Genomic DNA, 23,040 nt, shown 5'->3' with positions numbered 1-23,040 from the left:
CAGCATATTAGGAGTATGGTTGCAGGTGGAGGGATTTTGGAGTACTCTTTTTCAGTGTGATTCTTGCTTCATTATTTGTAGTTTTTCATCCCTTCCAGGCGCATGGTTGTTTAAACTATATTTCTCAAAGGAGTTTAAAATGACCTGAATGGGATGAAATTAGAAGTACTCATATTTTGTAGCATAAATGGAACATGTATCTTTGACTGTTAGAGAGGAGACTTTTGTATACAATTCTTTATCTGGAGAATGTCAGAAGATCTGGAAATCCCTGAGAAGGGTGGAGGTGGAGGCATGACCTACAGAAGAAGAACTGAAGTAGGACCAGGAGGGGTTGGGGATCAGCCATAGTTGTGGGCAGCAGAGGCTGCTGGTTCACCCACACTTAACAGCTTCCTAGCTCCTCGACCTACAGCCTTAACTCCGTTTGTACTTTCTCTCTCCATCCTCTTCCTTCCTGACTCATAGTCTGACTACCACTCCCACCACTCCAACGAAACTTCTGTAGCAAAAGTAAAAAGTAAAAGTAAAACAGTCTACCAGTTGCCATATTCTATGCCAACTTTTCACTCTTCATGTACTTTACATCTCTAACATTCTTGAGTATGCCTTTGTTCTTGAACTTTTGACTGGGCTTCCATAATCCCACTCATTCTTCCTTTTCCCTTTGTAGGCTTTGTGTCCTGCACCACCCTCCTGAATTTTGTTCCCTAGAATTCTGTCCTCTATGCATCTCTCTCCCTGCGCTGTCTCCTCTGGTCAGAGAGTTCTGCCCCCAGCCACAGAACAGGTCTGTTTCACCTATCCCGGTGTCATGCTGAGCTCCAGCCTCAGACATTCAAGCACCTCAAATTCAATTTGTTCAGAACTGAAACTGTTTCCCCATCAAATGGTTTTTCTTTTTCTACATTCCCTGTTCCCATGCAGTGCCATATATCCATTCACTTGAACCAGGAACTTTAGAACGGTCTCTCCAGGTAATTAGAGGGGCTTCAACAATTCCTCATACCCTCTGTGAGCCCTGTGTGGTGGAGGTGGGCATGATCTTGAGTTGCTTTCATCAGATGGATCATTTATAATTGATTTGTTAAATATTCCTTAAAGAGATTATTTGCTTTTTTGAAAGTAATAATGAACAATCCTGTGAAAGAGTTTCTCAGAAGAAATCCTGACAGCTGCTTGGTTTCCTCTGTTCATTTTGAATATTTAATTGTGAAAGTACCCTTTTTTAGAAGAATGACAATGTTATGTGCTCATTGTAGAAATTTAGTCAGTGTCTGAAAGTAAAACTATCAGATGTCTGTTTAATTGGGCATTTGTCCTAGCAGTTCTATACTAACAACCACTGCATTTAGTCATTGCTATGAGCATAACATATTACCCGTATTATATTGTTTTAGCCTCACCATAAATCCGGGTGGTATTTCCCCCATTTTACAAATGTGGCAACTTCAGAGAGCTTAAGTAACTTTCCCAGGGTCAAACTTCTATTGCTGATTAGTGACAGAGATGACATTAACTCAGGCCATCTGATTTCAAAGCTTTTTCTTTTAACCACTATATTAAAAGAAAATATTTGAGTATTTCTAGCTTTCCTGTAACCACTGTAATAAATAACATTCTCTTCTTTTTGTAGTGCTGTGCTGTGGCTTTCATTGAAAAATTAGATGCTCAGTCTTTGAATTTAAGTCAGGAGGATTTTGACCGCTACATGTCTGGCCAGACCTCTCCCAGGAAGCAGGAATCTGAGAATTGGTCTCCAGATGCTTGCTTAGGTGTTAAGCAAATGTATAAGAACTTGGACCTCCTGTCTCAATTGAATGAACGACAGGAAAGGATCATGAATGAAGCCAAGAAACTTGAAAAAGACCTAATAGATTGGACAGATGGAATTGCAAAAGAGGTTCAAGACATTGTTGAGAAATATCCACTTGAAATTAAGCCCCCAAATCAATCTTTAGCAGCTATTGACTCTGAAAATGTTGAAAATGATAAGCTTCCTCCACCATTGCAACCTCAAGTTTATGCAGGATGATAAAATTTTACACTGATAGTATTTGTTTGAACCTAAGTTGGAGCTAGCCCTTATTGCAGTCCACTGATTGGGATCTAGGATATAAGTCAATTGCTTATAAGTGCTAGAACATTTTTTAAAGGTACAAATTTGGGGGAAAGAGGATTGTTTGTTTTATTTTGTTTTTCTAGCAGGGGAAGGTTAGTAAATAATAAAACACTATTTATTTGAGTTACTGAAATAGATTGATTTAAGGTTTGTGTGAAAATTTTATCTAAATCTGCTTTTTCTCCATGATTTTCCTATGTGCTTCCTCCATGGCATGCACTATGATTTGGTTTTAGGTAGATAATTGCCTCTTAAAGGATAAAACGAATGCTACAAAGCATATGTTTAAGCTAATTCAATGGTACCACTGTTCCACAGTTTGAAATTATTTTATAATTGTAAAGATAGAAAATATATTAATAAGTAAATATGTAAAATTGTAAATATGTAAAAAAGGAATGGTGTTTGTTGCATATGGCATTTCATGTGTTTATTTTGCTGGTTTAAAATGAATTATATTGAATGTTTGCCTTTAACACAATTTTATTTTATTTTTTTTTGCCCCACTAAAATGAATCTAGAAGTTTTTAGACGTACTCCTCTTAAAATGTTGGCTCCATTTTTAATAATGTGTTAGCCCTAATTTTGGGGTCCTGTGTGAGACTATGACACCATTGAAATTCAGAGTAATTTTTACTATTCATTGTGGTCATTGAACACTTTGCATACTTCTTGCATCTCTTCCCCTCCCCTCCATTCATTCAGCAAATATCTAATGAGCTCTTTGATAGAGCAAGGCTGGTCCTGGGTCTGAACTGGAAGACAGAGGAGTGAATGGGACTCTGATGGTAAGAGTTGTTGAGGGCCCTCTGAGCTGTAAAGTACTGGAGGTACCTTTCACTCCCCATAGTGTCCTTTTGACTCTGTGGACAACCCAGTCACGTGTCATGTAAACCTATTTCAGGATTTCTCCACATTGGTACCATTGGCATTTGGGACCTGATAATTCTTTGTTGTGAGGGTTGTCCTGACTATCATATGTTTAGCTGCATCCCTGTCCTCTACATACTAGATGCCTGTAGCATTGGCTCCTACTCCTAGTTATGAAAAATTGTCTCCAGACAGTGCCAGATGTCCCCTGGGGTGCAAAATCACCCCCAGTTGAGAACAACTGATTTATATAATAAGCACAGAAGGGAGTTTTCCTCCTAGTGGTTAATTTGAAATAACCAAAGAATATTGCATTAAATGCACAATATAATGTTAGCTGATATCTAATTCAGTGAAGCCCTGTAGCCATCTGCAGTGTGAAACTTTTTCTATCCTCATGGAATCTTTTATATGTCACTTACGATTCTTCTTCCAATCAGTGACCTCTACATATTATCAGCAGACCTGTGAAATTGTGATTAATTCCCCAAGGTACCATTTTTGAACAATATCACCTCTCAGACGGTTCAGTATTTTCTCAGTACCTTCCTAATAGTGTACCATAAACTTATAGTGCAGTACTTTTGGAATAAAACTAGAGTGAATATAAAACTTTTTATCCTTTACCTAAATTTATTTGTGCAGTCTATCAAGCTTGACACTCAAGTGTCATAAAGCACTGAAGACATGAAGCCATTAACCAGGTCAGCTGATTGCCAAGCTCGTGTTGAAGGTCATGAGTTACTATCAAATACTAATGAGAATCTGCTCTTAGAATACCCTGGGGCCAAAGGATTTTAGTAGGAAGCCTCCCTTTTCTTTTTTCTTTGCTTTCTATGTACTTTCTAGGTGCTAAACTGGGTATACATAGTCTTAATTCTCCTGGAAATATATAGTTCTTTTAGTTGTACATTGTATTTCTTAAATATCAGCGTCCCACAAAAGCTGACTTCTTTTGGTTCCTTGCACATCTTTAAAGTAAGTTGTTGAATTGATTTTTTGTGTGTGTGTGTATTTCTCATATTGGTTAAATTGTTCACATACAGACTCTTGCCTTATGTAGAAGCATATGTTTCTCTTAAGTCAGCATCAATACTATGGCCAAAGTTTTCAATTTTCCCAACAAAAAATTGTTGATATTTTATGCATCATACATGTGATTGGAACAAACCTTTGGAACAGAAGTCCTTATCAATAAAGTTTCATGATTCATCCTTCATCCTTCATTTCCAAATAGATTGATTTTTGCTCTTTATCTTAGGAGAATGTGCATTTTTTTAATTTTTTGATTTTTGCTTTTTAAAAGGAAATTTATTACAAGTTTACAGTTCTATGGCTGTAAAAATGTCCCAACTAAGGCATCCAGGGAAAGATACCTTCACTCAAAAAAGGTGGTTGAGTCCAGAACACCTCTGTTAGCTGGGAACGCACATGGCTGGAGTCAGCTGGTCCTTTGGCTTCTGGTTTCAAATAACTTCCCTGGGGCATTTTCTTTCTGCATCTCCAAACATCTCGTGTTGGCTCTGAAGCAACTATTCTGAGGATCCTCCAAAATGCCCCCCCCCCTTTTTTTAATCCAACATAACAATATACAAACAAACATTCTTACTATATGATCATTTCATTCTTGATAAAAATAATCAATAACTCACAATATCATCACCTAGTTGCATATTCATCATCATCATTTCTTAGAACATTTGCATCAAGAATATGCATTCTTAATAATCTCATATTACAAAGGTTTCTTTATAAGCCACAGCTGTCATTTTCAGGCTTAATAATGAAGTACTGGAAATACTCCATTAAAATGAAGAACAAGACAAGGATAGCTGTCACCACCGTTAGCATTGTTCTAGAAGTTCTGCCCTAGTTACTGTCTTCAAAGAGAAGTTGAGGTGGAGAGAAAAGAAGTTAATCTAATCCATACAGAGATAAATCTGACTCTGCTATTTTCCTCATAGTTTTTCACCCTTGGGCAAATCTCATGTTTCAGACCCCAGGGCTGAGAGAGAAATGTAATACTAGTGCCTGCTTCAGGGGGTTGTTGTGAAGGTAACTTAGAACAGTGCCTGGCAGTGGTAATTATTTGTAGATGATTTGTAGACAATATTAAATTATTACTAAATTTCACTAAAATGGTAAAATATAAAATGACACAAGAGCCATTAAAAATACCTGTATTCAGAGGAAAGCTTTACTTTCTTGAACCTTCCTTAAAAGCATCTAGCTCAAACCCAATTCCTATAAATCCTTTCTAATACCCTCAGACTGATAGGCCCTACAGTTTCTCAAGGTGTATGCGCTCCCTTGTTGCAATGGGTCAATTAATACAACTTAGTTTCACTAAAAAAAATGACTCTGCAAAATGACTTTCCTATACCCCATTAGTAACTAGGTCCCATTAAATATAATAAGAAAATTTATTGAAATAGAAGCAAATACAGATTACCTAGAAATAAGAGCTTTGAGTACTACTATGAAAAAAGTTACAAAATTGAAGAACACAGGAGAAAGGAAGAAACACAGGTCTGTGTGGTCACGTAGGACCCTACGCCCTATTGGTGTTCTCAATAACTTTACCTTGGAATTTGTGTTTTATAAGTGAAGTCTGATGGGACGATGGAGCATGTACCACTGAGGGCTTGGAGCCTCAGCTCACACACAATCCTACTTAGCACTACCTCCCCAGGACAATTTTTTGGCCTCTCTGCTCCTGTCTTATGGTCACTTTGGCTCAGGAATGGTTGGAGTCAGGTGCACATGCCCATGGCAGCTGGCCCCCACCCTGGGCTGGCAGCAGCATGGCACATCGGGTGGCAGCTGACAGGGACCTGCATCTTGGGAAGGTCAACTTCTCGCCCCTCTCAATCCAAATTTGGTATATATGATTAGGAATTGGATATTAGATGATACTGGGACATTGTTGTTCACTGTCAGTATTCTTAGATATAATAACAATCTTGTGGTTTTTTAAGGATATACCTTTATTTTTAGGACATATGCTGAAGTATTGGAAGCACTATGATATCTGCAGTTTAGCTTCAAATGATTTGTAGAGCACACACACAGTAGTTATACCAAAATATTGACAGTTGTTGACTCTAGATGCTTGGTATGAACGTGGTGCTTCAACTATTCTTTCAACTTTTCAAAATTTCTGGAAATTTTCTTTATAAGACACTGGAAGGAAAATTCCAGCACTCACCCAGGCTTAGCACTTTAAGCATAATATGTATCTTGATTACTTCTAAATCTATATTTCTAGCTCATGCCTCTCTAAATCTTATTTCTACTGCCTTCTCAATAGGTGCACTTGGATGTCTTATGTATGTCTAAAATTTAACATGACCAATACTGAACTCCAGATCTCCCCACCTTAACCACCTCCACCCCTCCCCAAACCCACTCTTCCTGCAGCCTTCTCTCAGGCCAAAACCTTGGAGTCATCCCAGCTCCTTTATATCTCTAGTACCATTCAATTCGCCTGGAAATCCTGCTGGTGCTGCCTTCAGAATATATCCATATTCTGATGACTTTTCACCACCCCAGTGCTCCCACTCCGTTGCCACCACCACCTCGCACACCTGGACCGCTGCAGTAGCCTCCCACTCTTCTGCTTTTTCCTTCTCTTCTCCGCTGCTGTTTAGTTCAACACAGGAGTCAAAGTAATCTTTTCAAAGGAAAGGAACTTCAGAAAAGGAACCACCCTGGGAAAAGCCATTTAAACCCAGCAGCTGGAAGAGAAACCCTTGCAGACATGGCCATGTGCCTCCCCATGTAACAGAGGAACTCAAATGAAAGCTACCTGCCTTTCCTCTGAAAACCTGTAAGCTTGTAACTGAATAAATCCCCTTTATGAAAGCAAAAAAAAAAAAAAGGAAAGTTGAACTGCATCATTTATTTTCTTAAAACCCTACCATGGCTCCCCATTTCACTCTGAAAATAAAATGACCTGAAGACTCTAGAGTCTGTGGCATTTGGCCCTTGTATTCTCTCTCTCGCTTCATCTCGTAGTACTCTTTGCCTCACCACACTGGCTTCCTTGCTTAACCTCAAATTCCAGGTACACTCCCACCTTAGGGCGTAACATTAGCTATTCCCTCTGCCTGGAATTTTTTCCCCCAGATATCTACCTATTTACCCTTTCACCTCCTTGAAATCTTAGCTCAAATACTGCGTTCTCAATGACGCCTGCCCCAGCCACTCCATTTAAAATTGTAATCCCCAAAGCTGATGTCCTTCTTTATTCTGTACCACTTTCTTCTTCCATAATAATTATCACCTTCTATTACTTATCATGTCATTTTTTTGTTGTTGTTATTTCCTCCAAATAAAGAATCTAATCAGCTTCACAAGAACAGGAGGAATCTTTGTCTCTTTTATTAACTGTTCTATTTCCAAGTGTCCATAACACCTCCTGGCCCAGAGTATGCATTCAGTAAATACGGGTTTTATTTGAATGAAGTATATAAACTAACAAATGAAATGCTCCATTCTTCACTTCCTGCACCCCTCAACTCCTCTACTCTCCCTAGAAGGTAGACACTATTAACTTTGCATCTTTCTGGAACTTTTCCCAAGGATATATAAATATATATACATATAAAAATATAGATTTTTAAAATCACAAAAATATGTCATACTTGTTCTGATCTGCAAGTTGCAGGTTTTTTCCCCCCTCATTGGTGTCTTGGAGAGGTTTCCAAGTTGATTCTTGTGGATGTCATTTTTTTTTGCCACATACTGTTCTATAGGTAAGTTGTTTTATCACACAGTGAAGCATTCTTCTATAGGTAGGCATTTGTTCTTTTTCCTCCACTCTACTTTATCACTATTACAAACATTGTCACTATCAATATGGGCAAATACTTCACTGCAATAGTTATATAGAAGTGAAAGTGCCAGAGCCAAATGTGTATTTTGAATTTGACATACAGTCAAATTGTCATCTAATGGCAAACTGTCAACAATTTATGTTCCTGTAGATGAGTAGATGAGGGTAACAGTTTTCTTTTGGTCTCTGTTCTGTTACTCTAATATACTTTTCTATGCAGAACAAGATGCAGCAGTACCATACTGTTTTAAAAACTATAGCACCATACTGTATTATGATATGTGAAAAAGTAAGTCCTTTTTTTCCCCCTCAAAATTTTCTTCCCTATTCTATCTGCTCCTATTGAACGAATATCCTAGTAGAGAAAAAGAAACAAGAACTTATTAGATAGTAATAAATTTTAGATGGAGAATAAAAAAGACATACCCATTCTATCATTCAGACTTTCTCTTGAATGTTACATTTTGGCAATCCTGTCTTGAATTTCCGTGGTTGACTGAGAGTGCTATTTTTTTTTCTAGCACTGTTGTGAATCTAATCTCATGTGTTTGTATGTGTGTGTTCCCTGTCATTTCAAGGAGGGAGGAAAGAAAGACCATTATGCCGAAGGAATTATCTTCATAACATTCCTTTGAGTTATCTGTTAACTTTTTAAATCAAAAAATAATATTTTTAAAAGTGTTGATACTTCTAGTTCCAAACAAAATAGAGTAGGCTCATTTTCCTTATTCTTCCCACTGAGTACGGCTGAAAGCCCTAGACATAATGTATAAACCAAACATAAGGAAACCTAAAGGTGGAGAGAAGAAGTTGGACTAGCAAGGGACCTTAGGATTTGAGAATAACATTGTGAATTCCTTGGGTTTTCATTTTGCCTTTTCTGTCTCCAAGACTGGGCATGGAAGAAGACTAGAGGAAAAGCCTAGAGGAAAGCCAGCTCTCTAGCCAAAGGTAAGGGGCAGCCTAGCAAATCAGAAAGCTTTTGACAAACTCACCATACTCCAGTCAAATACCATGGGGAGAAAACATTACCACTCCATCAACAAAGGTCCACATCAGCCTGGTGGTAATGAGGGATTTCTCCCCTTCCCTATGGTGTTAAGAAGCTTAATGGGGAGCCCAGTGGAATGAGGGGCCCTTCGGTCTCCCTGTGTCATTAGAGACTGAGTAGGGTGTCTGAACTTCCACCCCTAACCCTGCAGTAATGAGGTTCTCCTCCCCATCCCCTCTGCAGTGGTATTGGAGGCTAAGTAGGGAAACTAGGCTCATACCTGCACCTGGTGATAATCGGGTAGCACCTCCCTTATTCCACCATTGTGATATCAACATAGTTCTGTTAAGAATATTTAAATAAGATCAAGAATCTCCTAGTTTAAAAGCTGCTGGAATGCAGTATCTCAGAAATGGAACAGCATTTATAAAGGGAATTTAATAAGTTACAGATTTACAGTTCTAAGTCTATAGATGTCCAAACTAAAGCATCTAGATAAAGATACCTTAATTCAAAGAAGGTCGATGGTTCTGGAACACCTCTGTCAGCTGGGTAGTCATGTGGCTGGCATCTGCTGGTCCCTTGCTCCTGGGCTCTGTTGCTTTCAGCCTCTGTGCTTGTGGATGTTCACCACTTTGCTTCTTCAGGGTTAGCTTTCATCTGTTGGCTTCTCTTGGCTCTCTCCAGGTTCTGGCTTGCTTAAAGTCTCAGGGCAATGACTTCTGGGCTCCAAGCATTTTCAAACATCCATGTCTCTGTCCTCCAAATGTCAGCATCCATGTCAACTCTGCTGTAGTTTCTGTTGACTCTGTTTCTGATTCTTTTCTAAATGTTTCCTCTTTTAAAGGATTCTAGTAAGCTAATCATGACCCACCTGGGATGGGTGGAGTCACATCTCCATCTAATCAAAGGGTCACACCCATAATTGGGTGTGTCACATCTCTGTGGAGATAATCTAATAAATTTTTGCCCTAAAGTATTGGATTAGGATTAAAGGAAATGACTGCTTCCACAAGGTTGGATAAAGATTGAAACATAGTTTTTCTATTAAACCGGCACACCTATTAAACTTTACCACTGGGGAAACCCCTGGTACTGTCTCAGATATTAGGGACTCCCAAGTCAATAGGCTAAGCCCATGATCTTGCCCTTATTTATGTAGTAGAGAAGCTTAGCCTACCTATAGTTATGCCTAAGAGTTACTTCCAGATGACCTCTTTTGTTGCTCAGATGTGGCCTTTCTCTAAGCCCAACTCTGCAAGTGAAATCATTACCCTCCCCACTCTGTGGGACATGACATCCAGAGGTGAAAGTCTCCCTGGTGGCTGGGTTATGACTTCCAGGGATGAGCCTGGCCCTGGCACTGTGGGATCAACAATGCCTTCTGGACTAAAGGGGGGAGAAGAATTATAACAAATAAGGTATCAGTGGCTGAGAGAGTTCAAATAGAGTCAAGCGGCGACTCAAACCTAAGGGTTTATCTGAGATTCTGCAAGGTTCCATGCACTATGACTACTTTTCCAGAAACCTACAACCTCCAGATAGGTTCCTAGGCCAGATAAGACCTGAAACCAGAGAGGCCAGCCTCTCCAGAACATCAATTCGTTCCATCCCCCTATCCCATATTATTGACAGCCCTTTCCAACATGAAAAAGTTAGAATGGGCATAGCCCAAATACCCCTAAAGTTTGGGAGAAAAATCAAAGAAGGTGGAGTTATAACAGAGAAGACAGGATTTAATAAATGAGTATGACTGCTGAATCATATTGATATTTCTTTTAGTCTTCTGTGTCTTGGAGCAGCTAGAAGGAAAAACCTAAAACTGTGGAACTGTAACCCATACAAAACTCTTTAATCTGTTCTACAACCAATTATTGCAGTGTGATTTAAAATTTATTGCTGTTTTATATATATGTTATTTTTCACAATAAAAAAAAATCAAGAGTCTCATAACACCTAAAAATGGCTAGGATAAAATTGAAAAATCACTTGTTACACCAGAACCAGGAAAAATATCAACTTGATTGAGAAAAGACAACAGATGCCAACACTAACATGAGACGTGTTGGAGTGACCTAACAAGGATTTTAAAGCCATCATAAAAGTGCCCTTCTTGAGCAAAGATGAATATATTTGAAACAAATGAAAAGATAGTCTCAGAAAAGCAATCAAAGGTGTAAAGAAGAACCAAATGGAGGTTTTAGAACTCAAAAATATAGTAACTGATATAATAAATCAAAATCTGAACAACAGAAAATAGACTGAATAAAAGAAAAATGAGTGGAGCCTCAGGGACCAGTGAGACAATTACATAAGAGCTAACATTCATGTCAATGGACTTCCAAGATGAGGGAGAAAAAGCAAATGGCTAAAAATATATTTTTAAAAAATGGTGGCTGAAAATTTCCCAAATTTGGCCAAAGGTGTACATCTATTGACTCAAGAGGCTGAGCAAATCCCAAACAAGATAAACCCAAAGGAATGTGAAGATATGTCATAATTAAACTTAACAAAATGAAAGACAAAAAATTTTGAAAGCGGCTAGGCAAAAACAACACATTTCCTATAAGGGAACAATTATTTATTTGAATGTCAGTGGGTTTCTCTTCAGAAACCATGAAGGTCAGAAGGAAGTGGAATAACATTTTTTTCAAGGTCTGATTAAAAGAATTATCAGGAAAAGTGACTGTGCCAGTTTGAAAGGATTTATGTACCCTAGAAAAGCCATAATGCAGCTAGCAAACTGGAACATGGGCTTTAAAAAAAAAAGTAAAATAAAGACATTGTCAGCTGAAGGAAACATGTAATGTGTCGCTAGCAGACCTATTCTAGAAGAAGGGCTAATGGAAGTTCTTCTAAGAGCAAGGAAGCAATTAGAGAAGGAGACTTGGACGTTCAGAAAGAAGAAAGAACAAGGTAAAGGGTATGAATATGGGTAAATAGATAACCTCCAGTTTTTAATTATGGTGGAATGAAGCGAAATTATAACTTTGATGTTATAAATCTAAGTTGATAGAGTGGGAATGTATGTTATAAATTCTAAGTACGTAGAGTGGGATTTCTGAACCTCAGCATTATTAATTATTAATATTAGACCAGATAACCATTTGTTGTGGGGGGATGCCCTGTGGACTATAGGATACTTAGCAGCGTCCCTGGCCTCTACCACCTAAATGCTTGTAACATCTCCTTCCCCCAATATTGACAACTGAAAATATCTCTAGATAAATGCTGTCAAGGATGTGGAGAAAGTGAATCACTCATATGGTCTGGGTGAGAATGTAATATGGTACAGCCACTCTGGAAAAAAATTGGAGGTGTTTCTCATAACACTAAACATGCAACTACCATATGACTCAGCAGTTGCATTCTTGGGCATTTATACCAGGGAAATGAAAACTTATGTTCATATAAAAATATATACACAATTATTCACAAAACATTTATTCATAATGGTGAAAAACAGGAAGCAACCCAATGTCCTCAGTGGGTAACTGATTAAACAAACTGGTACATTCATACAATGGAATAAAAAGAAATGAACGGGTGCATGGGTGGTTCAGTGGTAGAATGCTTGCCTTCCATGTGGAAGACCCGGGTTCAGTTCGATTCCAGGACCATGCACCCACCCCACCCCACCCACCCCCAAAAAAGGAAAGAAAAAAGAAATGAACAGTATGGAAGGATCTCAAGGGATTTATGTTTGGTGAAGAAAATCCAATCCCTAAAGGTTATATACTGTATGATTCCATTTGTGTAATATTCTTGAAATGACAAAATTAAAGAGAAGGAGAACAGACTGGTGGTTTACAGTGGTAAAGAAGGGTGGGGGAGGGAGCTGGCTGTGGTTATAAAAGGGCAGCAAAATGGAACCTTATGAGAATGATAAAATTGCATAGAGCTAAACACAACAAATGACTGCATGTAAAGCTGGTGAAGACTGTATAAGATCAGTGTATCGTAACAATGTAAACTTCTTGGTGTGATAGTATACTATAGTTATGCAAAATGTTACTCTTAGGGGGAACTGGGTAAAGGGAACATGGGATCTCTATGTATTATTTCTTACTCCTGCATGTAAATCTACAATTATCTCAGAATAAAAAGCTTAATTTATCAATACCTTAAATCATATGGAAACAATCCAAATGTCTATCAAGTGATGAATGGATAAACAAGATGTGGTATAGCCATAAAAATGGAATATTAACAAGGAATGAAGTTCTCATACGGGATGTCCAGAATAGTTAAATCCAGAGAGAAAGTAAATGAATGGTTGCCTGAGGCTCGGGTGGAGTGGGGGGAGGGAGATGGGAAGTGACTGCTAATTAATAAGAGGTTTCCTTTTTGGGGTGATGAAAATATTCTGGAATAGATAGTGATGATGGTTGCACAACTTATGAATATAGACAAAACACTGAACTGTATACTTCAAGAGGGTGAATTTTATGGTATGTGAATTATATTTCAATAAAGCTTTTTTTTTTCAATCATCACAGGAGCTTTGAATCTCATTTTCACCTTCTAAAAATTTTCAGACAAATCTTCCAGAATGAACCATGGTGTTCACTTCAAGCTTTTTGTCTTTTTTTTTATCCATTAAAGTATTTTGTAAAGCTAACTTGCTTTAGGAAGGATGCTCTGTGCATGATTTCAGCAGCTTTTGTTTCCTTTAGGGGCCCACCTGGTGATTTTGCTACGCTTTAAATAGGAGTAAGTATTTGAAAAAAAAAAAATCATACCAAAGAATGCAAATATAAATGAAAAGTAAATAGGCATTTTGCAATGAGGGTTGCTAAACATTTCTCCTCTTATTTAAGTCAAAATACAAAATACAGTTATATGCGTTAGTTTCCCAGTGCTTGCCCATGATGCAAAAAAAGAAAAATACAGTTATATAGGTGGAAAAAATATGCATTTCTGCAAACTAGGAGTGAACAGATGAAAAACAAATATAATATCATTGACAAATGCACCACGTGGTAAAGAAGTCAATTCTCCCCAAACTGATCTGTAGGTTTAATGCAATTCTAATAAGAATTCCAGCAAGAATATTTACAGATCTAGATTAACTTATTCTAAAATTTATATAGAAAGACAAAGGATAGAACAGCTAAAAGCAATTTTTTAAAAAGAATAAAGTGAGAGGAATCAGTCTACCGTAAAACTATAAGATTTACTATATATACCGTTACAGTAATCAAGACAGTGGTTTTAGCAGAGGAAGATCCATGGAGCAGAACAGAAAACCCAGAAAGACCCACACAAGTACAACCAATTTGACTTTTTTTCCAACTGATTTTTTTTCTTTTTTAGAAAAGCGAAACATTATTCAGATTGTTTTACAATGGAGATAGGTACCCAAAGACTGGTTTTAAATATTCACAACTATTCAAAAGACAAATAGAAACTCCCTGGGTGGGGACTCATTCATTGGAATTGGACGTCCCCGCCTGGTACCTTGCACTTGGGGGAGGGGGTGTGGCGTCCCACTGGCAAGAACAAGCTCTTGGTCACGGACGAGTGGAATTTGCTTTAATAAGAAAACACTTTTTTAAAAAGCTAACAGGTGAGAACTCTCAATACAATTAGGAAGTTACAACTATTTTGGTTAACGCCAATTTTCAAAACTATCGTATTGAGTCCAAAAAAGTGTCTTGAATCGCAAGAAAATTACTCATATTACAATGTTTAAAATAAGCCCCAAACACCCCAAAGCAATGCAGGCCTGAACTGGCCTGAGGCTCGGCCGCACATGGTGGATACCGGGCAAGGAGAGACCCGGTCTTGCCGTCTGTCCGTCTGAACGCTCAGCCAAGTCAGCTGGGGCCCCAGAGGAAAGGCCAAGCAGCGCTGAGGGCTGCAAAGGGCCTAGGAGCCCGTGGTCGTGGACTTGCACTACTTGAAGCACATCTCGCAGTCGGTGGTCACCAGCAGGAGGTGCTGATCGGCCGTGGGCCCGGGCCGGGTGGTTCCTGTGCTCACTATTCCACCTGCATCACCTGGCACTGCTCCTGGCACAGGTTCTCTGCAGTGAGCATCTGCTCCCTTGTGGGGGGCAGGTTCTTCCTGGGATGGATACAGGGGTCAGAGCTATTCAGGAGCCCCCAAAATCCCAACTGATTTTCCACAATTGCAAAAGCAATCCAGTGGAAGGACAGACTTTCAACAAATTGCTGTAGCAATTGGACATCCATAGGCAAAAAAATTGACCTCCCTAACTTTACAATTTCTATAACACTTTTAGAAGAAAACAGAAAAAAATATTAAAGACTGAGAGCTCAGTCAAGAGTTCTTGGACATTACACCAGAAGCATCATTCATACAAGAAAAAAACTGATAAATTGGGCTCAATCAAAATAAAACTTTTGCTCTGTGAGAGACTCTAAATAACCAAGTCAGAGATGGCAGAAAAAATTTGCAAATCACATATCCAACAAAGGACTAGTACACAGGATACATAAAGAATACTCTGAACTTAGTTTAAAAAAATCAATTAGAAAATGGGCAAAAGACATGAATAAAACTCCACCAAAGAGGATTTATGGAAGGCAAACAAAGCACATGAAAAAATTCTCAACATCATTAGCCATGAAGGAGATGCACAATAAGCCCACTGATGAGTTACCACTCCTTATAACCGGGAAATCAGGATTTAAGGGAAGATTGATTACTGAATCATTATATAGATATTCCTTTTTGCTTTCTGGTATATTGGAGCAGAAGAGGGAAATTCCTGCAATCTCTAAATTGTACTCCAGCTGCCTTGATCTCTGATGATTGTTTAGGCCTTATCTTCTGCCCCTGTGATTATAAAAACCTTGTGACTAACCTTCATTTGTACCCAGTTATCCAGTTTTTCAACTTTCGAGTCTTGTAATCACTAAAGACAGGCCCTAATGTTTATTAATGAAGGGTCTTAGGTTAGCCCAGGACTAACCCACCCCAAATCTTAAATTATCTTGATGACCGAGATTGGATCTAACCAAAGAGGGTCCACCTGACATGCACAGTAGCTCAGGTTTAACCTACAGGTCACCTATACCTAATCACACCATTTTCTTTCACATGTTCTGTGACTAAGCATGTAATCAATCTGCACAAGCTCAGTAATGAGATCACCTCTAATTATATCATCTGGGGCCATGGTGCTCATTATCCCATCTTTTCTCTAATAAAACTGTCAGAATTACTGCAGTTCGGGGGAGAGATTTTGGGCCTCTAGGCCATCTGCTCTCCTACTAGGTGCCTAGTAATAAACTCTTTCTCTCTTTGAACCCCAGTGTTTCAGGATTCGGTTACTGAGTGCGTCGGGCAAAAGAATCCATGGCTTCTGTCTGGCAACATCCCTACCTATCAGAATGACCGAAATTTAAAAATGCAGAACAATATGAAGTGCTGACGGTGATGCAAAGACACTGGATCTCACATACTTTGCTGCTGGCAATGCAAAATGATCCCGCCATTCTGGAAAATAGTCAATAAAAAGCATTTAAAAATGTACGTAGGACATGAATAAAAATTCACAAGATAACATATACTGATGGCCAACAGCAGGTGAAAAATATCCAAATTTATCAGTAATGAAAGAAATAGAAAATAATTCAACAACAAAATGCATTTTTTCTCTTGTCATACTGGCAAAGATGAAAACATCTGCTAGTATTTTATGCCTATGAAGTATAGAGAAATATACCTCATTGACAGATGTGCAAACTGTATCCTTCCAGAGAGCAATTCTGTACAGTGTGTCAAGAGCCTTAAACCATCATTTTACTTCTTGGAATAGTAATCCCATTTTTAGAAATCTATCCTAAGAATAAAAAATACAATAAAAATTTTATATAAAAAATACTGACTACCAAAGTTAAAAAATATTCAAACAGCATTTAAGTGTATAGGGGAATGTTAAGTCATAGTACACCCATGAGCATCATTAATATTTTAACATTTTCAAAGAAACAATGTGTCTTTAGTATTCAAAACTTAATGACTACTGAACAAAAGTTTTCAATAATTATGTGGAAAACTGTCCTAGCATAATGTTCAGCATGGTTCCAAATTTGTTTTAAAATTCTATACAATGCACAGAAAAAAAAAATACTGGAAGGAATTGCCACAAAATACTAGCAGTAGTTACCAGTGGTTTGGGGGATTACAAGTGCTTCCAATTTTCCTTTTCATTCTTTTTTAAAATTCCCAACTTTATGTAATACCATGGTTGTTTTATAATCAAAAAGTGGAAAACAATTCTTCTAAGAGTATAAAAACGAAAGCTATCCCAACTATGGCCCCACACAAGAGCACACGGTGGCTCTTAAAGAGAGAAGTTTGTTTTAAAAGAAACACAGCTGCCTTGGAACAGGTTCCCCAGGCAACCTCTGTGTGGTTGCCAAGACAGAATGCTACCTAGCAGAGTAGACTCACCCTCTCTGAACGTTCTTTAAAAGAAAGAGCTGTCCTCAGGGCTAGGTGTCGGGTTTGCATTCCCTCTACAGAAGGACACATCTGCTGAATGGGTTCAGCGCCAGGAGAAAGGTGTTCATTCCTTTAATAAAAAGGCAATGAAGTGGAAAGAAATCTAGTTTCTTGGACTTGGACTGCCCACCACCAGACTGGTAAGCATTCTTTAATACAGAGGAAACTCACCTAAGGGAAGGGTTGATTGTTGAAAATGAAGTTGAAATTCTGATAGCACCTGCTGTGGGGGTAACTGATGTGGCCTGGTCACTCTCTCCTGATTTGCATAGTCCGAGGGGTGGATGGACAGGATGACTGTTTAAAGTGGAAACTTTCCCCCATTACTTAGTAAATCATGGGGACTCATTCTGCAAGTCCTGTCTTTCCAGAACTTATGAATTAATCAGTAGGGGGTCGGGGTGGGGAGGTGGGAGACTGGCTGGACCAGACTGACTTCCTTTAAAAGCATGTTAATTCTATGCCCTAAATATATATTGAGCCCACATTACATATAAATCCAGGCAGACTGGCTCCAGAGACCACATCTAAAGCACCGTTTTACATCACCTTTCCCAAGATCTCAGAGATGGGAGTAAGGGAAGAATGATAGGCATTGGAACTGTTGAACTTTAGCTTCTGAAAGATAATGAAATTTTTAGAGTTTTTATTAGAGAAAAGATGAAAAAAGGAGAGAGGTATTTAAAAGGGATGTGGCTCTTGAATCTTTAGTTATTAGGAGATTAGGATAATAGCATTTCAAGCCACAATATTTCATTAATGTTTTAACAAACTTTACTAATTGCTGAGCAACCATGAATTTCCAACCGACCAAGGATGCAGCAGGATTTCCCTGGGTTTCTCATCACTTAAAGGAGGACGCTATGGCCTGCAGACCAAACCTGGTCCAAATCTGCTTTTGTAAATAAAGTTGTATGGGAACATGTTCACTTCTATTCATTATATATCACCTGTGGTTACTTTTGCTAGACCCAGCAGAGTCAAATAGTAGCAACAGAGGCCATTCTGGCCCACAAAGCCTAAAATATTTTTTTACAAAAAAGCCTTGCAGTGACTTTTAGGTTTTTTTCTCTTTAATTTCTATTTTGAAAAATGTCAAATATACAGAAAAGTTGCAAGAATATACAATGAACACCCATCGACCCTTCTTGATTCAACACTTAACCTTTTGTCACATTTTGCTTTCCCTCTGTGTTCTCTGTCTCTCCCTCTTTCTTTCTCTCTTTTCCCTTCTTTCTCCATGCACACAAAACATTTTTCTGGCTGCAGTATTTGAGAGTCAGGTGGAAACATTATGACTCAATACCTCTAAATACCTCAGGATAAGTCTCTGTCCTAAGAATTAGGTTGTTTTCCTGAATAGCCACAGGAATTTAACACTGATACAAAAACAGACCACATCCAGATTTTCTAAATTTTCCCAATAATGTCTGCTACGAAATTTTTGTTTGTTTGTTTCAATCCAGATTCCTGAGCAGAACCGACCAGTCCTGGCATTTTGTGGCCATGTCTCTTTAGTCTCCTTGATCTGAACAGGGGACCAGCCCAATAGGCCTGTTTATTTCTTGTTGGTCCTGACACTGATAGTTTTGAAGGGTGGTCTTGATGTTTTGCAGAATGTCCCTCATCCTGAATTTGTCTGATTGTTTCTTTATGACTAGATTCAGGTTTTAAGCATTTGGGGAAGAATAACAAAGAAGTGAAACCCATCAGGAGACTCAGTGATAATTGTTAATAATAACTGCACTGACAGTGATGGTTAACAGGTTTTAGCTGCTAAAAGATTCAACATGGTAGGACTCAAAAATGGTAATGTCAGAAATGTATAGTTTACTGCAGGAAAAGAATAAAAGAAGCATTAAGGGAAGGAAATGCATCACAGTCAAGGCTGTGTCACGGTTGGGGTCCTGGAAAGGCGAGGTGGACGCTCTCCCTGCAAGAGCCAAGGCAGAATATACTTTCTCTCCTGGCTCAGGAACCACCCATGTGTGCTCAGAACACACAGAAGGCCTCTTACCTCCCTCACCTCTGTCTTTGCGAGAGTGCCCATGTGTCCATTTACATATGTTTTCACATTTTCTACCTGCTTACTCTAAAAAAAGAGAGAGAGAGAGAGATGTTTAGGAAATACTGTAAAATTACAAAGAAAATTACTACCAGTTCTGTCAGGAAAAGTTTGGGGAAGCTTCAGGGAAGAGGTGAGCCTTGAATGGGATCTCCAGATACAGTGATTTTAAGGTACACAAGAAGTAGAAAACATACCATACAACATAGTCATATCCTGCTCTGTTGCCCACAAGAGGCATCTTTAAATACAAGGGAGAAGGCTTCATCAATAGAAATTCATACAGATGATAATGACCTCTTGGATAGGTATTAAAGACTAGTTGATCTTTTAAGATTTCCAAAAGAGGAATCAGCTCATAGATTTCATATATTGCTGTTCCATAAGCGAAATAATCAGATGATGTGAACAAGTTTTCCTTAATAAAGCAAAGGAAAGGGAAAGATGAGGCCACCCTGACAGGATGGCAGAATGAGGTGCTTCGGGGCTCCACCCCCTACCAAAGCTTTGACCAACCACTAAGAATTGGCAGAAACATCTTTGTGAAAGCTCCAGAAATTTCACAGTGAAAAGGATGGCAGAAATAAGGCAAGCACCAAATTAAGAAAAAGACTGCACCAACTCTGCAAGTAAAATCACTGCCCTTCCCACTAGTGGGACACGACATCCAGGGGTGAAAGTCTCCCTGGCAGCATGGGGGATGACTCCCAGGGATGAGCCTGGCCCTGGTCCCATGGGATCAACAATTTCATCCTGACCAAAAGGAGGAAAAGAAGAGTAACAAATAAGGTATCAGTGGCTGAGAGAGTTCAAATAGAGTCGAGAGGCTACTCTGGAGGTCACTCTTACACAAGCTTCAGTTAGACATTGCTACCTATCATAACTTACCAAACTCCAACCAAAAGCATTCCAGCCAGTCCTAAAGAACACACAGGGCAATATGTAAGAGTCTACAAAGGTTCCATGCAGGAGGGTAACTTTCCAAAACCTACAGCCTCCAGATAGGTCCCTGGACCAGAGAAGCCCTGAAATGCAGAGGACCCAGCCTCTCGAGAACATCAGCTAGTTCCATCCCCCATCCCATATTATCGATAGCCCCTTCCAACGTGAAAAAGTTAGAATGGGCATATCCCAGAAAACCCTACAGAGTGGGCAAAAGATCAAAGGTGATGGTGGAGTTATACAGAGATATAGGTTTAACAAATGAGTATGAGTGCCGAACCTTTATATTGATATTTCTTCTAGTCTTCAGTACCTTAGAGCAGCTGGAAGTCAAAACCTAAAACTGGAATTGTAACATATACCAAGCTGAAATCTGTTCAACGATCAATTGTTGCAATGTACTTTGAAATTTATTGCTTTTATTTATATACGATATTGACCACAAAATAAGAAAAAAGAGAGAAGGAGTAATATAACAGGAAAGATAGAATTTAACAAATGAATATGACTGCTGAATCATTATAGTGATGTCTCTTTTGGTTTCCAGTGTCTTGGAGCAGGTAGAAGAGAGAAACAAAAAATGGTAGAACTGTAACACATACCAAACTTTAAAATCTGTTTTATAACTACTTGTTAAAATGTACTTGTACTAAGTGTAATGTACTAAAATGCTTTTTTTGCATATATTGTTATATTTGACAAATTTAAAAAGTTAAAAAAAAAAAAAAAAAAGGCTGCAAAAAACCAGTAGGATCTCATGGCGCCAAGTCTGGTCTCTCTCCCAGCTCTCACCAGCTTGTTCTGCACAGAACCAGCTCCTGCTCCCAGTGTGGATCCCTGGTCCCGGTTCCAGAGGGCGCAGAGTGACCCTCATGCGCAAGCTGGGAGCATGAATGTCTGGCCCAGTCCATCTGGCGGTGGCCTGAGGGACTTGCTGTCCCAGACCTTGCCCAGCGTGTTACAGATGGTTCAAAGAGCTCTCCTACAGACTGGTGGGGGAGAGCATTCAAGTTACGCTGCCTGGGGCAAGGGATTGCTGTCTGTAGGACATACAGTGCAGTGCCAGGACCTTGAGAAAACTGTAAGGAAACAGAGATATTCGTATCTGTGTAAACCATAGGGGAATTCCTAGGGCACACAGTCACCTGCTCAAGACAAAAGTCACGTGTAGAAAGGATCAGAGAGGCTTCCTTGCTTTGAACTGGAGCTAGTCTCCAAACTCAATGTATGGATAAGCCCTGAAGTAAAGCATTTACACAGGTCAATCTGCAAAGACTGAGAAATGTGTTTTCTTCTTTTTTTTTTTTCCTACTTTTGTTAACTCCTGGCATTCAAGGTAAGCTCTGTCATAAATTAGTAGAGTACAAGTTTAAGGAACAGATGCCTCAGAGTTCAAATTCCAGCAATAACACTAAAATATCAAAATATCCAGGTATCAACAGAAGATTACAAAACATATCAAGTAACAAGAAGTAATGGCTCAGGCAAAGGAGAAGAGCATTAGAAACCATCAGTGATGAGGATGTGACCTGGAACATTCCAAAGGCTTAAAAAAATATGCTCAAAGAGCTAAAGAAAATGTGGACAAAGAACAAAAGGAAATCAGAAAAACAAGAGATGAAAACAAAGGGAATAGCAGTAAAGAGATGGAAATTATGAAAAGAAACCAAACAGATCTGAAGTCCACAGCAACAGAAACTGTAAATTCCCTAGAGGAATTCAACAACAGATTGGAGCTGGTAGAAGGAAAAATCAGTGAACTTGAAGTTAAGACAATTGAAATCAAATCATCTGATCTGAGGAGCGAGCAGAAAAAGCAACGACTGAAGAAGAGTGAACACAGCTTGAGGGACCTGTGGGTCACCATCAAATGTACCAATACATACAATGTGGAAGTCCCAGAAGGAGAAGTAAGAGAAAAAGGGACAGAGAGAATATTCAAAGAAATAAAGACTGGAAACTACCTAAATTTAATGAAAGACACAAATATACACATCCAAGATGCTCAATGCACTCCGAAAAAGTTAAACTCAAATAGACCCACTCCATGCCATAGCATAATCAAACTGATCGAAACTTTGAATTCTGAAAGTCACAAAAGAGAAGCAATGTGCCACCTACAAGGGAGCCTCAATAAGATTAAGTGCCGATTTCGCATCAGAAATCATGAAGGCAATGGGAAGACATACCTCAAGTGCTGGAAACAAAAAAACTGCCAATCAAGAATTCTGTATTTGGAAAAACAGTTTTTCAAAAATGAGGGAGGAGGACGCCCGGGAGACTCCAGGAGGCCAGAGATGGTTGGAAATCTGGAGACTCTAAAAATCTTAAGAAAAATTCATAAGCAAGCTGTAGGTGAGGCCAGGCTGCTTCTAACATCGGCTCAACTTCCTCTGGGTCCAACTCTGCTCCAGTAGGATTGGAGGAAGGTGGTAATGTTCGAAACACATTAACTGCAAACATATGGACGAATTCTGGGTGTCTGTTCAGACCAGCCACACGCCAAATACTCAATAACCAAAGTTGCTACTGGCTACCTTGCTAGTCAAAGACATGACTGGCTGGCACAGAGAGGGCGTCTTTTCCTCCCTGGCTGCCTGAGGATCAGCCACCATCATGAATGATGCATTAACTATCCAGGCCAGGAAGTTCACAACCAATTGACTACTTCAGCAGAAACAAATGGTCATAGATCTCTTTCGTCCAGGGAAGGCAACAGAACCAAAAACAGAAAT

At 39.0% G+C, this 23,040-nt stretch overlaps 2 protein-coding genes across 6 annotated transcripts in view; both read left to right on the top strand.

The window, feature by feature from the left end:
• The window catches only part of RABGEF1 (RAB guanine nucleotide exchange factor 1), a 92,310-nt gene extending 88,099 nt beyond the window's left edge, over positions 1-4,211 (top strand). For all 4 annotated transcript variants that reach the window (XM_077141026.1, XM_077141024.1, XM_077141025.1 and 1 more), the window contains one exon: positions 1,637-4,211. In XM_077141026.1, coding sequence (XP_076997141.1) covers positions 1,637-2,035 — 399 coding nt within the window. In that variant the 3' untranslated portion in view covers positions 2,036-4,211. The remainder of the gene's footprint in view (positions 1-1,636) is intronic.
• Positions 4,212-17,233: 13,022 nt separating this feature from the next.
• The window catches only part of TMEM248 (transmembrane protein 248), a 38,199-nt gene continuing 32,392 nt past the window's right edge, over positions 17,234-23,040 (top strand). For both annotated transcript variants that reach the window (XM_077141021.1, XM_077141020.1), the window contains exon 1: positions 17,234-17,438. The gene's annotated coding sequence lies outside the window, so the exon portion shown is untranslated. The remainder of the gene's footprint in view (positions 17,439-23,040) is intronic.

Source organism: Tamandua tetradactyla, chromosome 23, assembly GCF_023851605.1.
Source record: "Tamandua tetradactyla isolate mTamTet1 chromosome 23, mTamTet1.pri, whole genome shotgun sequence".
Lineage (NCBI taxonomy): Eukaryota > Metazoa > Chordata > Mammalia > Pilosa > Myrmecophagidae > Tamandua > Tamandua tetradactyla.
The sequence above is the reverse complement of the archived record's forward strand: the minus strand, read 5'-3'. Positions and strand labels throughout refer to the sequence as shown.